This window comes from Ascidia mentula, chromosome 7 (assembly GCF_947561715.1).
Source record: "Ascidia mentula chromosome 7, kaAscMent1.1, whole genome shotgun sequence".
NCBI classification, from domain to species: Eukaryota; Metazoa; Chordata; class Ascidiacea; order Phlebobranchia; family Ascidiidae; genus Ascidia; species Ascidia mentula.
In genome coordinates this window covers 7,906,990-7,922,210 of record NC_138572.1, presented here as the reverse complement: position 1 = coordinate 7,922,210, position 15,221 = coordinate 7,906,990, and the positions used below count along the sequence as shown (strand labels likewise).

The following is a 15,221-nucleotide window of genomic DNA, read 5'->3' as shown; positions in this document are numbered from 1 at the left end:
TAAAAAGAAACAGACACAAAAACTAAAAATCGATTGAGAAAATTGTAAGAGCACCATCACTGTTATACCTCAGTATACGTCGACGCCAAAACCATAGGCTGTGTTTCTCGCCTGGCACTGAAATCATGATTTATGAGTACATGTCGTTTATACGTTTAAGCTCTGCATTGCAACAGTTAAGGTTTTTGCGTCGTCGGTTTGGCACTAGGTGCGCTGATTGGCAATTGCCCGTGCGCACTGATAGGTTTTACCATGCATTTCGACTGACCCTAAAATTTTTAAACATACATGGAATGTGTTCCTAAGGGTGTTTTAACCCACAAAGCATTGGAGCAGAACACAGGCTTTCGCACAAACCCACATGTTTTAGTCAAAAACAAGACGCTAGCAAGCTTCCCTGAGTTTGTTGGTCATAATGTCGCGTATCCACAGCTCGTAGCGAGAAACGGGAACGTAGATGCCCGGTTTATTCTCCTTCGCGCATTCTTGCAGCCCCCACGACGTGACACCGGCGATGTACCATCGTTTGTCGTTTCCCACGCAAACCAGAGGTCCTCCTGAATCGCTCTGCGTAAAGCATGGACAAGGTTTACAAAACTGCGATGAACGGTGCCAAGTAGAGATAGCATGAGCGTATGATGGTGCCGACTCCATGCACCGCAGATATTTGCAAATAATTTAACAAATTTCAGTGAGCTGCATACAGATGGCCACTGTTTCGACCAATAAGGTCTGATCAGTCCAGCTTGGTGTGATTCTTAGACGACTTTGCCGACCAAACGAACAGGCAGAAACGTCCATCGTCTTTGGTGCCAAACAAATGACGGTGATTGAATAGTTACCACAAAGTCTTTGCGTGGCCGTTTGGTCTACAAAGTCGTGTAAGAATCACACCAAGCTGAACTGATCAGACCTTATTGGTCGAAACAGTAGCTATTTGTATGCAGCTCAACTGAAATCATATTATAGGCTCCACTTGCTAATTTAACAAATGCCTTTAATTAATGCCCATTACGTGAAAATATCGGTCTTGATCCAAAACAATTATTAATTACTTTCATTATAGCCTCTAGATTCCCCAACATTCAACTATACCAATTGTAATACTTAAGCTTACCCTGCATGTGTCTACGGAGCTGTTGTTGGCGCCTGCGCACATATGATACTCTGAGCTTATAAATTTCGCCGCTGAGTTGTATATTTTTTTGCATTGGTTGAATTCCAAAATAGGTATTTCGGCTTCGAGGAGAATGTCCGTTTGATTTTGGCTGTTTTCTGCGTAAACAGGAACAAACTGTTGGGTCTGAACGTGGCATGAGTTTAGTAACAAGTTAATTCATTTATTTTCTTCCTTGGACCTCGTGAAGAGGCAATGTTATAAGTAAAATTATTCAGCTGAAAACGTAAAACTATTTATATTCTTTCGGTACGTTTTTACCTGTATGACCCCAACCAGTCACATAGCATGTATCATCGGATGATGGGAGTTGGGTGTAAGGAAGGCATGCAGGCAAAACATTTTTATTCAAACGAGCATCACTTCGAAGCATTATCAGCTCTATGTCATCTGAAACGATATTACGCATCTTAGTAACTGTTTCAATTTGGCATATTGGCTGCAAATGTTCAGAATGTGTGAACTAATCCTTTTAACTCGCTACCATTGTGGGCATACAGTATTTAAATTATAGGCAATATTTTGTATTTTCTGCAAGTACCGGTTACCAATGCACGTTCCCGGCCTGGTGGTTGGGAGCCCCTGGTTTAAGCCAGTAGACCAAAAAAACCCCCATAGCATTACTATCATAAAAAAGATTACCAATTGCAATGCACTACAATGGCAAAGAAGTAAACAATGAAAAGGGTCCCAAAATGGCGCGTATGACAACCATGCGATTTTATGATAAGACATCGATTCGGCCTGGACGCGACATTTTCGTAAAAGGCGTGTTATTATTTACCAAACCACCTCTGGCCGGTCTATGTCATACAGTTTGGCGATTTGCAATTTATGTGTCCTTCTGATCAGTCTACTTACTGACTTCGTAGCTATAATGGTCGTGTACAAAAATCCTTTTGATGCGGATTCTTTGACTTGATTTGTCTCCAAGCCTTTTGATTGAACCAACTAAAACTGTATATTTCGAACTGACATTGTCATGATGTAAATCAGGAAAGCTGCAAAGAGGTTGGAATTGCTTTAGTTTAAACTGTATAGGTTATGTTAAAAAAACGTTTTTTTTTTAATTTTTATATTCAAACGATGCTTGTACAAAAATGCCAGCCTTCGAATTGCCTGTATAGTTTTATTAATTATTTTCTCATGAAGAAAGGTGCAAATTGCTCTTTTTAAGTGGAAAAGTGTTTTGAAAATTGATGATTCTAACACGTAAGTTTATTAGACTTGCTCACGTGTGCATCGTGCAGTGGGCGGCGGACAAAACCCATTTGTCACTGAGTAAAGTTCCAGCGCAAAAATGCCTCCAACTTCCTCTAGAAGTAATGCTGTCGACTGAATAATGCTGTAGACTGACTTGCCACGGCCACGCGCCTTGTTTTGATACCTGAAGAGACATGGATGTTGGCTTTTTTGGTTTTCAATAGTTTGTTCTTTGTGAAACAAATGTTGTTTTTAAAGGTGACAAATTTTTTGTGAAAGAAAGCATGCAAAATCGTACAGTATCAACGAAGCCTTTTCTCCTTACCATTTGTGACGACACACGAAAACTAACAAAATTATCAAAAAATAGTCCTAACATTGAGTGAAGATGCAGAGCATATTGTTTGGCTTGGTAATCGATACCCTACGTTATATCCAATCATATTTATTGGACAGTAATCCAATCTGGATTGTAAGATACCTACATTTCCACCGGCCACGCGCTGTACATTAGCAGTGATACGTCCCAGGAAACTCTTTCGCAGATTTCCGATGGAATACCGTACTCCACAATCATCTGGAATGGCGTTCACCTCTGTCATATTATCACAGCTCTTCAGAACACACTCGATGTCTTCTGTGGCAGAACCAATACATCCTGCAAATATTGCACATGAGCAGTTACATCTTTTGGCAGAAGATTTTGTTTATATTTGTGGAGTTCTTACCATCGTCTCCTGGTTCTCCAAGGAAGCATCTTCTTTGTCTGCTTTTGTATCCTGCTCCGCAAGTTACGCTGCAACAAGTGAAGCCCGTCCACTGCGACCAAAACGGACACCCCTAAACGTGCATTTCTTGACAAGCTTTATGTATTTTTAATCCTAAAACTAATGTAGTTTATACACTTTTTTACCCTTTGGTTCAAATTGAATTGTCAAATGACCTTAAGCGATAGAGGGAATTTCATTTTACACCTATTATGGCGGTAAAACTTACATGATTTTTGCACGATCGTCTTTGACTGTCCGAACCTCTGCAATCTCCTCGCAGACAAGTCCTTTTTCGATTTTTTGTGCCTCCACCACAGGATTTCGAACATTCGCTGTACGCCGACCAAGAACTCCACATCGGTGGACATTCCTGCGTTACAATTTTGGCGACACATGTTTATTTGGAATATACATAACAAATACAGTCCGCAAGGTATTTTGCCCAACAAAGTGTTAATGCACGTTGTACATTGCAGGAAAGATGTCTTGGTAAAGCTCAAAGGCACAGGTTGGAATCCATAAAGATTACAACCAGGTGTAACTAGCTATCTGGCATTATCGACAGTTAGCCTTGAAGAAAACAACGCGTACCGAGTGTTTCATTTCAAATTTTCGGCCTTAAACTTGCAGAAGCAAGTTTAGTGTAGCCAAATACAATTTAATTGTGAAGTGGCTTAAAATGTAGCGCCAAAATTTCGTACCTGTGTGTTACATCTGGATATTTCCAGATCGGTGCCGTTGCACTTGGCGTACCCAGGCATACTATCTGTTGTTCCAAGGCATTCACGCCATCTGCTGTGTGATCCACTTCCGCAAGAAACCGAACAGGCACTGAAAACTGACCATTGGCCCCAACACGGCGGCGCTACGCATTCTTCGTACTTTGTTGATGATCCAGTGCAATTGGCTACCGAAAGGGAATATAAATTTGTAAATGGATTTGACCTCTTGATTGTTATCATCGATGCGCGTTATTTTGTAACAAATTTTGTGGGCAAATATCGGACATGCGGTCTATAAACTGGGTTTTTTTTTTCACTAAAAAATTTCTGTCAAATGACCGAAATGGCAGCAAAAATTTAGGACATTTTCAATTTATTTTAGTCATTTACGGTATAATACTTTGGTTCGCAAAAAAGTAAGCAAATTGAATAATCTACCAACCAATTTCCTTTGGGACATTGTGTCCGAAATGGCTTTTATTTTTTGTGACATTTCTAAAAAAATTGGGTCAATGACAGACAAATGACACAAAAAAAAAACCCAGTCTATAAATAGTTATTTAGATATAAAGCGGCAGAAGAAGTGGTGAAAGAAAGTTAAACAAAGAGATTTACGGAGCAGAATAGTCCGATTGCCACATGTTTGTTTATGTAACAACGCGTTTCCTTTAAATTCACATAAGAACCAAGTATAAAAAAGTACGAAAAGGGCATAACTAATGCCTTGTACAGTAAATCTTATTGGAGACCATTTATTTGAAAGGTTAACTTGCGACATGTTGTTTTTTTGGTGGCATGCGGAGTTTAAACTCTCTGGGCCTCTTATTTGTGGAAAAGAAGAAACTGTTTTTCTTATGCGATCAGGGAAAAAAACGGGCATGGTTATGTTTGACATGCTTGACTACTTTTAGAGCTATCGCCAAAATGGCTCACAACATTTGAGTGACTTCTCTCGCCTGTTTTCAACTTTCTACCTTTGTTTAACGTGCGGTTGCACGTTCTTGATGCATATCGCACTCCGGGGCCACAAGTTGACGAGCATTTCGACCACTGCGACCACCGACTCCAGGAGGACGAGCAAGCTCGCGTCTCGCATTTTCTTATCTCTCTCGAAGCCGAAAGACCCCCTTGGCAATCATCCACACTTGTTATTTCTGCGCATAGATGAAGGGTGAACTTTAATTTCCGCGTGTACTGCGGTCGATGCAATTTTGATATGGAAATGAAGTGCGGATGGTAGTGGGATGTTTTTTGTGTGTATATATATATATTCCACGAACCGCCTGGGGCAGAGTGTTTGATTGTGATCTGTGGTGAATCACAATCCACTATTTTACGTGATAGGTTCCCTGTGTCTATTTTCAAAAACAATTTGGATCCGCGTCTTCAAAAGTCTTGAAGTAAATCACAGTTTCAGTCAATAGATGATAATTATTAAGTGTGTAAGTCGCCGCTGCACTCTGTACCACAATAATATTATCTAGTAAAAATTTTGTTTTTCTGGTAAATAGAGTTCTGTTCATGCTTTGCTACGTTTGTATGTTTTCTGTTCAAACCTTTGTTCCTTACCTTGTACGTAACTGGTTGCCGGTGCCGTCGTCATTGAGAGTTTTTTGTTTGCGGCTGTCGGCGCAAAAATCGTTGACATTGCATAACTTAATTCTTCCAAGGTAACGCTTATGTCCAAAAGTGTTGTAAGTGTCGTACGCTGTTTCTCGTTCTCGCCTGAAAGTATACTGGTATTAACATTCATGTTAAAAACGTCAATTTGCCAACAAGAAACTTCCTCCAGAGCGTTTAAAACCCATTAAAAATGCACGAAGAACTATTATGGCGCAAACAAGCTTGTTAAGTGGAAATTATTACCAGGCAATTTTTTGGAATACTGTTTGAAAAGACTTACTTGTGGATGATTTTTTCTCAGATGCCCTTCGTCTGAAATGAAAAAACGTTACATGAATTATGCGGAGTTGTACTTTACAAGTGTGCGAGATGTAACAAAAAAACAAGCAACTTGTATTGAAACAGTAACAGACCAGTAGGGGGGTTTGCAGTCCATGCGCACTTACCTCGTCAGAATACACAGACGCGATCTCATACAAATTCCAGGCTTTTTCTCACAAGATTCTTCGCATTGGCTCCAGGCGGCCCATTTAGGACAAGCATTTAAAATCGTGCACGGCCTTGTTTCGCTGAACTCGTCATCACAAACTCTGCGACGCAAAATAAGATCGACCTTATGGCTCCATTTATCTTCTACGTTAATTCAGTGTTTGTTTACTATGCTGTTAGGCGTCCTTTGAGCGACACGTGCACAGTCTATATATTAGGTCGCGTTGCATAACTGCCACATTTATTCTTGCTGCAATACGGAAACTATAAAAAGGCGTTTATTCAAAATTATTTTTCGAAAGTGTGCACTTGTTAATTTTGTTTGGCCTTTCACTTTGCCACAGTATTCTCCGACCTGCTGAGTCGCCTTTTTGGGGGTCGCATCTTGCAAGTCAAGTTTTCTAGTATTGCATTGGTAGTTGTTTTTGCGTAACAATGAACAGTAATGATTTTGTTTGGATGAAGTATCTCGACATAAAATTATTGAAACTTTGTAAAATATTTTTTGTTAATTAAAGGGCGGCTTTATAAAAAAAGGTTGGGAGCAGTTGACCTAGCATATATGTCTGTCTGTACTTTAAAACGTGCACTATTTTTGCATTAGTTACGAAATCGTGTTGTTTGTCTTGGCAAAATAATGGCCCATTCATCGTTTAACGTTAAAACAATCATATTATTTGATTCGGAAAACGTAAAACTGCTTCCGGCTTGACAGGCCTATTAACACACGACTACGACGCACGAACAATGCCGTTTCCTGGCATAAACGTCGGGGATGCATGAATAAGCAAGATATCCTTGTAAGTCGCATGACTGTCAAAGCACCAGTCACGATTATGCAACCTACTGTCTATCTTTCTGCCAAATGAGCCGCGCGGCATCCAGGAAAAGGAATCAACACGCTGTTGTTTTATCGTCCGTGCACACGTCGAGGATATACGATTTTAGTTTTTCCGGCCGTCGTCTAGCCTGTACATCTCCCGTCTTGTGTTTATTTAAAGCGATTGCGCTACTGCAAATGGTGCGATTTTATCTGTTTGACAACGTACTTACACCCGCAAGTACCCAAATTTAGTTGTTTTGTGATCAGGCTATAGATAGAAATTTGCTTTTGGCGTCAAAAGGTCTGACTAAACCTGCTTAAGATTCGAGCTCAAAATGGCATCAGGTTCGAAGAGTGTCAAAATAGATGGTGTTGTTTGCCTGTTTGTCACAAGTATAAACGGTGCCCTTACATCTGGTTTGGTGAAATGCTTTCGCACTTGCGGCTCCTCATTTGAACTCCCATTTCACAACTTCCAGAACAAACACTCCATGAGCTCCATTCTTGAAGGGCGTAATTCCTACGCAACACAAGAACATGGTTTATTCTGCATTCGTTTATGCATGGTCTATGTTGCTGTAATCTTGCAAAGGGCATATGTGTTTTACATTGTTCCTATGGTTTTGCAGGAGTTTTATGCCCGTTTGGTCCAATTTTGTAATTAAAACATAGTGATGGGCGTATATTAAACAGTAAACTTCGAATTGAGTTTCGGATGATTTTATACCTAGGAAATCACTTCCTTTGATGGCAATACTTTAAATTTATTTGGCTGTATTTGTACACTAAAAAACTTGGTTTTCCTACCCTGTCGTTTGCCGGATTCCCTGTTCAGTGTTTTGGGAGCAGTTCGAAGGCGTGCACAGACGTTGCTCGCTAAGAGCATCTGCAAAATATCATGAAACATAATTTAGCATAAGCTTTTTTATCTTCTGGCAAACCTCTTTACCTTTGTCGCAAGATTCGTTCAAGCATGTCCGGTTTCTAGTCAGCTCTGTCCATTTACCACAACGGGGGTCACACTCGTCCCAAACTGCCCATTCACTGTACAAACGCGGGCATTCCACGTCCTCGTTGCATTGCCGAAACTCGACCGCTCTTCCATCGCAAATCCCTAACTGCGGTGAAAAAATGTGATTTTGTGACTTGTATCAACATTTAATATGTTCTTTTCTAATTTTGCCCTTTTCTAACGCCACTTGCTGTGCGTGACATAGGTGGAAACTTCACAGTACAAATTGTGGCTTATAGTCGGTCTGTGTTTGTGTTAAGGCAGGATCGCTATAACGCATTACATTTAATTGGGTTTTTCTCAGACAACTGTGCATGTCTTTTAACCCAAGCTTTGCCGGAGAAATGGTTTGCTGACCTTACTCATATGCCAGTTGATTGTTCCAAAAAGTTTGTTTGTTGTTAGGCCTCGCCACAAGTTTCCTAAAAGGCTGTTGGGCAAGTTGCCCGTGGGAACATAACTGCCAAGACGCAGACAAATGCCAACGTCATTCGTTCTTCGTTGTCTGCCATTTTAAATCAACACTAAATGTTTATTACCACGAGACATGTTTGTTTTTTAGTGGTCTGTGCGAACACTGCGGCGAATAAACACTGCTAAAATCGTGCCTAGAGCACCTGTTTTCTGCTTGCTTTGCAGATGTTGATGCTACTTTTTTTTCTGTTGGTGATTTTTTTAGCAATAGATTTTTGATACCTTTAACAACAGACGTTCTTTTTTACGCGTAGTGTAACTTATCCTATGAATGTTCCACTTATGTAAGTTTTTTTGTCTTTTTTATTGCGTTGTTTTTTTCTTGATTTTAATCGATTAGCGGTGATCGCACGACATATCGTATACGATATATACTTAGTAATATACTCACAGACCTTTGGATAAAAAGTTTACATACTTAATTGCATCACAGATCATTTTGGAAACCCACAATGCGCGCAAGTGGGTGCAAAAACTGCCCGTTCTTGTTTGTCAAATTCCATTAAAACCACTCCTTTTCATAAAATTCCAACACTAATCGGATCTAACACGGTTTAACTTCGATTCGTTCAACAAGTTTCCTCGCAAAACCGAAATGGCACGATCATAATCCCAAAAATTCCCAACTCGCAACCTTTAGGTTAATGCTTGAACTCGGGTCGTTCCCATCAGTTTTCCATTAGCACGTGCCTTTAACATTAACACGTGCCGTTGAGGTTAATGTTTGAATTCGGGCCAAAAGGTCGTCAACATTCACATAGGACTGTGGTAGGCGAGTTTATTGTGTTTCTGCTAGAAGGAACGTTTTTGTGGTTTCCGCGATGAAAAGCAAAAAAATTCAATGCCTAAACTCTGTACAAATGATACAAGAAACTCTGTACAAATGATACAAGCACTTATCATCGCTAACAGCTTGAAAGCTGGACGCTTAAACATTGGTCAGAAAGTAAATCTGTGTGCATTTCACCGTAAAAACAACACAAAACCATACCTGGTTACTGGGGGCCACTTGACAAATTCGGGTCCGTTGTTGTGTACCTTCCTCCCCACATGAGCGCGAACAAGTTGAAAATTCGGTCCATTCGCCCCAGTTGGAGACGCAGCTTGCTTTTGGGGGACAAGACATCGTGTCTTGGTTTTTGCCGGCGCATCCGCTGGTCTGTTCATCCCCCAGCATACATGCACTGTTACGGGAATAAGAATGGTGAACATTTTAAGGTCGTTCGGGTTGGGACTCGTTTCAAGGTTTCCTCGTTTTGATTTTTATGTTGAATTTCTGGTGACCAAACTTTCAAGATTATTTATTTTTTTCAAACATTTTTTTTCAAATGTTACATGCTCGCTTCTTTAACATTGTAGGTAAAAACACACCATGACCTCTTAATGTATACCATAAAAAACATTTTGTGTGCTGTACGTTGAATGCGTACAAAACAATATATTCCGAAGCTTGTTGTTTCGCGTAATTACAAAAATATGTTTAATCAGGGGCGCTTTTAATAAAAATTATCGCCAGCGGTACAATTTTAGAAGTGAGCGCTGTAACCTTTACGGAGGAGGCGGCAACCTGCCTGTTTGGCCGCTTCCAAGAACACCGCTTTCCGACCTTCCGGCTGAGCATTTTGTTTGTTCCACCCACTTTTACGCAACCGGTATAATTACAGTAATTACTAGTACAGGTGCAACCTCTCATGATCAAGAGGCAAAAAAAAGTTTGTTTGACGTCACAGGTTGTTGCATAGATCGTGTAATTTGCTTCAACTCCACCTTCCAGAGTGTTTTCTTTAATTAGCCATGACTGGCGCCGTGTAGTTACTTCATGCACAACAACTAATTAGGGATTCAGAATTTTCAGAAATTTAATTAAAATGCCAGGAAGGGTACAATGCTGAGTGATGCACGTGTTTGTGTAATGTTACTTGCCAGGGTTAAACAATGTCGAAAAGCAATAGGGAAATCGCCGTATTGTTATCTAGTCATGGTTTCTGGCATGACGCGTGTTTAAATCCGGCACATCGGTGGCACGACTCATAGGTTAGAAATATCTGAAGATTATTTGCAAATTAATCCAATTGCTTTTTGTGACGGAAACGCACTTTCGCAATTTGTCAGGGAAGTGTCACACGCGGGTCACAGTGTATATGTTGATAACAACGTGACCAATCCCAAAGGATCTCATAACTCCAAATCCTGGAAAGCCTAATTGAATGTGGACGGCGTGAACTGACCAAAGGGTTGAATCTCCTATGGGTTTTATTGTCTTGCTGGCCAAATGTCAACCCGATATGGTCCCAGCAAATCATAAGCGCATATGCATACTAGCCACTGGTCGGGGCAACGTGCACGTATTAGCAAGCTTTGTAATCCACCTCCGCATTTTATTGTTTGAAGATAAAAACGTTTTATGTTGCCACGTTAATACGTTATTAATTTCGACGCAACGTGATTCCCTCGGCTGAATGTTGTTTATCTTTCGAAGAAAATTGCTTATTTATCATGAATCGCTTTGTGCCAACATATAAGGCGGCGTCGTGACCACCGCTAATGTAATAAGTCGGTAGCGTTAAATGCCAAAAGACAAGAAAATTTAGTTGTTTTACCAGGCGGTGTGCAATAAAAACATCAACATGCATGGGTGTGCCTAATATTAACATCAACACTCAACAGTGCTAATCTTCCACGGTACTACCGTTTTTCATCAAAACCGGATAATTTTTTGCCTTGTAACGCTGGCAGTTTACTTTACTTGCGAATTCTTGGCTTCGGATCAAAGTAATAAAATAAAAATATTGAACTTGTTGCCGGAGCTGTTTTGTGGGCGTTTTTCGCGGTTTTCCCGGAAAAAGGCGGTGTTAATCGCCGTACGCGCTCACACCGCCAGCTACCATTATAATAACACGCTGCCATTTGTATGCAAATGGCGGTGAAGTTTGGGGTGGTCTTGACTGGTCTTGAAGGTTGGTAGTCGGACACGTGCATTTTTCATTAAATCTTAATTGATCTCACCTAATTGCTAGATTCCTTGGTTGTTATGTTTGGTGGAACGAATATTGCAAACTAATTTGTTACGTTGTTCGTAAAATGCGCTTAATGTGTTATACGGCGCAATTGCGAACAAATCTGAATTGCTTTTTCCACACCTTTTAGGCAATGCAAAGTTGTTTTTTTTTGGTTTACATGAATTAAACTTTTGTAGTGGTGGTTTGCGTTGCAATCACCACCACCCAGTTTTTTTCATATCACAATCAACCATAGAAAATTGTTATCCGTAAACACAGCCAGCATGCTCACCGTGTCCTGTGCTGTTGTTCTTCGCCACAAGCCTCGCTGCACTTTGTCGTGGTAACCCATGCCGCCCACACAGGACACGGGTTGGTATTGCACACTTCCCATTTTACAGACATACCGCGACATCTTTTGGTGGGGGTTTGGTTTTTGCAGTGTCGCCTTAAGATGCGTGCTCCTGTGCCGCAAGTAGCGCCACACGCATCCATTCCTTGCCATGATGTCCTGTACAAGAAATTGTCACAGTGGCAGTTGCAATATGTTGATATTTACGATTCTATTTCTATCACTTTGGGGAATTAATGTACACCGGTTGTTTGTTTTTTGTCAATGAAATGGTAACGTTAAAACGGTTTTAGCGTTAGTTTACATGTTTTCGTTTCAGCCGAAAAAGACGTGTCACCACCCTTGTTGAATTTGGTTATTAATACCAGGCATAAGTTCAGTTGTTTGTTTTGAATAAGCGTAACTTGCAATAACCACACGTGTAATAAACATCATATGCTATAAAACCACAATGGCAGACATTATACGTGAAATTTATTTAAATGGACGGATGATTTTGACCTCAAAAGTGTCAAAATGTTTGAACAGTTACGGAATAAAAGAGAAGGGTTTAACTTATGTACTTACCACTGCGGACACGGTCTGCTACATCTTCGTAATAAACCTAGTCTGGATGGCAGAAACCTTCTTAATAGCTGCCGTCTGCGCCTCCGTAGAATTGAACCTGTAGGGAATTTGTGAGCGATTTAGTCATAGCAAATTTATATCACGATTTGAAATAGTATTTTGCCATAGAAAATGCTTCGAAAAGGTGTTTGCGGTAATTTTTATTGCATTTTTTTTGTGTCGCGTTTCATCCTTTTCCAGATATTAAATCAAGTAATTTTGTTTAAGTTCCTGAATCAAAACTTCTACGCAAATAATCAATAAACATTAAAAAAAGGAAAAAAGACATAGGCACCGATAAAACCATGTCAAGTTGTTATTCGCCAGCTTAGCCCGGACCACGAGAGTAATTAAACGTGCCGTAGGATTTTATTGAATTTACGCGGTATGTAGCGAAAAACACATGTATTTTGTGCACTTCCTGAAACTGCACCTACGGTGTAATTGCCGGGTCGCCCCATTCCTTCGCCCCATGAAACTTGTGATTTGAGCCGTGTCATGAAAATGGCCATGCGGAACCACCTGGAATTATAGGCGACACAAATCTTTCCAACTAGCCACTGTTCGAATGTTTTAACCTAACTATCCACGTCTGGAATTGCGGGGGGTGCAAAAATGTTCCCAAAGTGCGATTGACGTTAAAATCACTGCTTATCTAAAGTGGGATCTCACATTCGCGAAATTCACCGTTTTGTGAAACACTGTTTACACTGTATGCAATTCCAATGAAGATAGTGTGATTACATTAATTTTGGTGACGTAAACGTGTTGACGCCCTTACGGCAGTAATTGTTAGCGCACAAATATCGTCGCATTTTTCTGCGAACCCGGCATCCAAACTTTGAGCGACTAGGTTTGTTTTCAAAACAAGTAAAATATTTTCCATTGTTTCTGACCCAAATTTAATCAGAAAACAAAATGAATGTGGGACATTTGCATCAATGAGGCGCCTATTTGTATAGTGAACATGAAAGGAGGACCCATAAAACCATTTGCCACACTTGTATGTAATTACAACAGCCAGCCTCCCATTAAAAACACTTCGTTCACCTTTTGCCTCGTTTCAACCGGCAATAAGTAAAAGTTTCCTGAGATATAACGCAATAAGTAAACCTCTTCTGAATGTAAAACGCAGCGAGAAAGCAACATTATCTTGTCGCCAATCCCATTAGCAACATGACATTAGCCGGATTAGCAACACAGGGCGCGCTATTTTCCCATGGTCAGCGGATGCGAATGTCTCCCATGTAATTTCGGAGTTCACTTGCCAAGCTAGGTGTGGTAATTTGTACTATGTCGGTTCTTATTTTTTGATAAGGTTTAACCTCTTGGGCCAATGGGTTGCAGTCCTGAGCGTAAGGTATGACACAAGGACAAACGGGCGGCGATATTGATCTTGACTTAGTAGCGACGATAAACACCTTTTGCGGAGTTAATTATGGACTTCGCGCTACCTCGGTGAAACGGAAACGCCAGAGGTAGACGGAAAGTATGCGGTTGACGCCTACTTTACAGTAAGCAAAGGCAACCACAGCAACCCGTGGCGACGAAGTCCAACATTGCCGCCAAAGGGCCTTGCGCTGTGGTTTTACGGGATCTTAATTGCGCGCCAGTAATGACGAAACTTTAATCCGGTTTTAAAAACGAAAAGACAAACCGGTCGTACGTGCCACATTTCCTCGAATTATGACAAATGGAGTTTACATTTCGTCAGAACACGAATTGTTGTGATTTATGTCAAATTAATGCGTCTACTGGGCTTTTCGTTGTAAGAGATCGTAATGTTTTCAGTTTTTATTTGAGTTCTGGTATCGTTATTTCTCAGTGTTGTTCATTAATCTTTGTCTGAATACATTTGGCCGTTACTTTGTGCACACGATTTTTGCTTGTGAGAGAAAAAAACAGTAAAATTCAATATTTTGTCAATTCTTTTGTTTTTATCATGAGGGTTGTTGGTGTAAGGTCAAAGGTCAATCAAAAACCTAGAATTGCCAAAGGGTGGTTACCTTTCTTTAATCCTTCTGCGAGGATGCTCTTTCCCATCCAATCGTGAATTTCGTTAAGTTTGGCCACCTTCGTTGAATTATAGAGATTTAGTTCCATTGGTCGAGGGATACGCAGTGATTTTGAATTTTCTTCTTTGATTTCAGCTGCGGTGATAGCAGCAATGCACACACTTATGCAAGAAATCACAACGGCAAATTTGCGCATTTTTTGAAATTATTGTTGCACTGAAAGAAAACACATTTGGTTAAGATTAATCGAAACTCAAAACTTTATCTATAGATTCTTATAAGTTAAGTCACATTTTATCTAGATGCAACTTCGGAATTTCTCATTGATAACGTCTGAATGTACACTGTAACTATTTTGTTCACGCCAGTCATAACTATAAACTCCAAGTCCACGATTTTCAGAATAGTCCATATATTTCTTTGACCTGTTTTTATCTAGAATTCGCGCGAAAATTTGTGATTACGCATCACCATCACTGGGAAAACATATTGTCACATTTCGGACCGCTGCGGCGCACGACCGCATATGCACACTTTTGGCAGGAGGACCGACGCTTTATAAGCCACGCACGTTCTGAAGTCGAAGTGACGGTTTTTCGCGCGTTTCTGTCGCAGAGAATAGATAGTTTGGTCGCGGTTTGTCGCTGCGGCGTTCCTCCAATCCCCACACACGCTGTTAAAGATTATGAGGCACGATTTCGGCATGTACGTGGATACGTGTTTTTAACACGAAACTGCTTCAATACATGTGCAATTGTTCTACAAACAGATTCGTTGGAGTAGTGGCTTTTTCGACATGTTTGTTTCGAAACCAACGAGCAGATATAGGCTTCTCAGATGTGAGTGTTTTTGTTTTCGGAGTGAAACATTGTATATTTCTTCAATTTAAATTCCTTATAGCGTCCTGTTTGTCTATGCGCGTCATTTCGGCCGGTAGCATATTATACACAGCTGTT

General features: G+C 40.4%; 1 protein-coding gene across 1 annotated transcript; it reads right to left on the bottom strand.

Moving 5' to 3' along the window:
• Positions 1 to 384: 384 nt before the first annotated feature.
• On the bottom strand, positions 385 to 14,461 carry LOC145909456 (uncharacterized). Its single transcript, XM_082996847.1, has 20 exons — positions 14,257 to 14,461; positions 12,212 to 12,308; positions 11,585 to 11,803; positions 9,285 to 9,477; positions 7,757 to 7,925; positions 7,615 to 7,693; positions 7,220 to 7,327; positions 5,942 to 6,085; positions 5,776 to 5,807; positions 5,442 to 5,597; positions 4,847 to 5,026; positions 3,852 to 4,057; positions 3,377 to 3,520; positions 3,109 to 3,220; positions 2,866 to 3,038; positions 2,413 to 2,564; positions 2,043 to 2,178; positions 1,439 to 1,586; positions 1,118 to 1,275; positions 385 to 567 (listed from the first exon to the last, which is right to left on the bottom strand). The coding sequence occupies exons 1-20, from the start codon at positions 14,459 to 14,461 to the stop codon at positions 385 to 387; spliced, it is 2,994 nt and encodes a 997-aa protein (XP_082852973.1).
• Between the last annotated feature and the right edge of the window lie 760 nt (positions 14,462 to 15,221).

Bases quoted from the DNA above. Each gene is read 5' to 3' on its own strand.
- LOC145909456 (XM_082996847.1), bottom strand. From the start codon at position 14,461: ATGCGCAAATTTGCCGTTGTGATTTCTTGCATAAGTGTGTGCATTGCT. The intron at 7,694-7,756 runs GTAAAGAGGTTT...GATATTTTGCAG, and splicing joins GAACGAATCTTGCGACAAAG to ATGCTCTTAGCGAGCAACGT. The intron at 1,587-2,042 runs GTCAGTAAGTAG...ACAGTTACTAAG, and splicing joins ACGACCATTATAGCTACGAA to ATGCGTAATATCGTTTCAGA.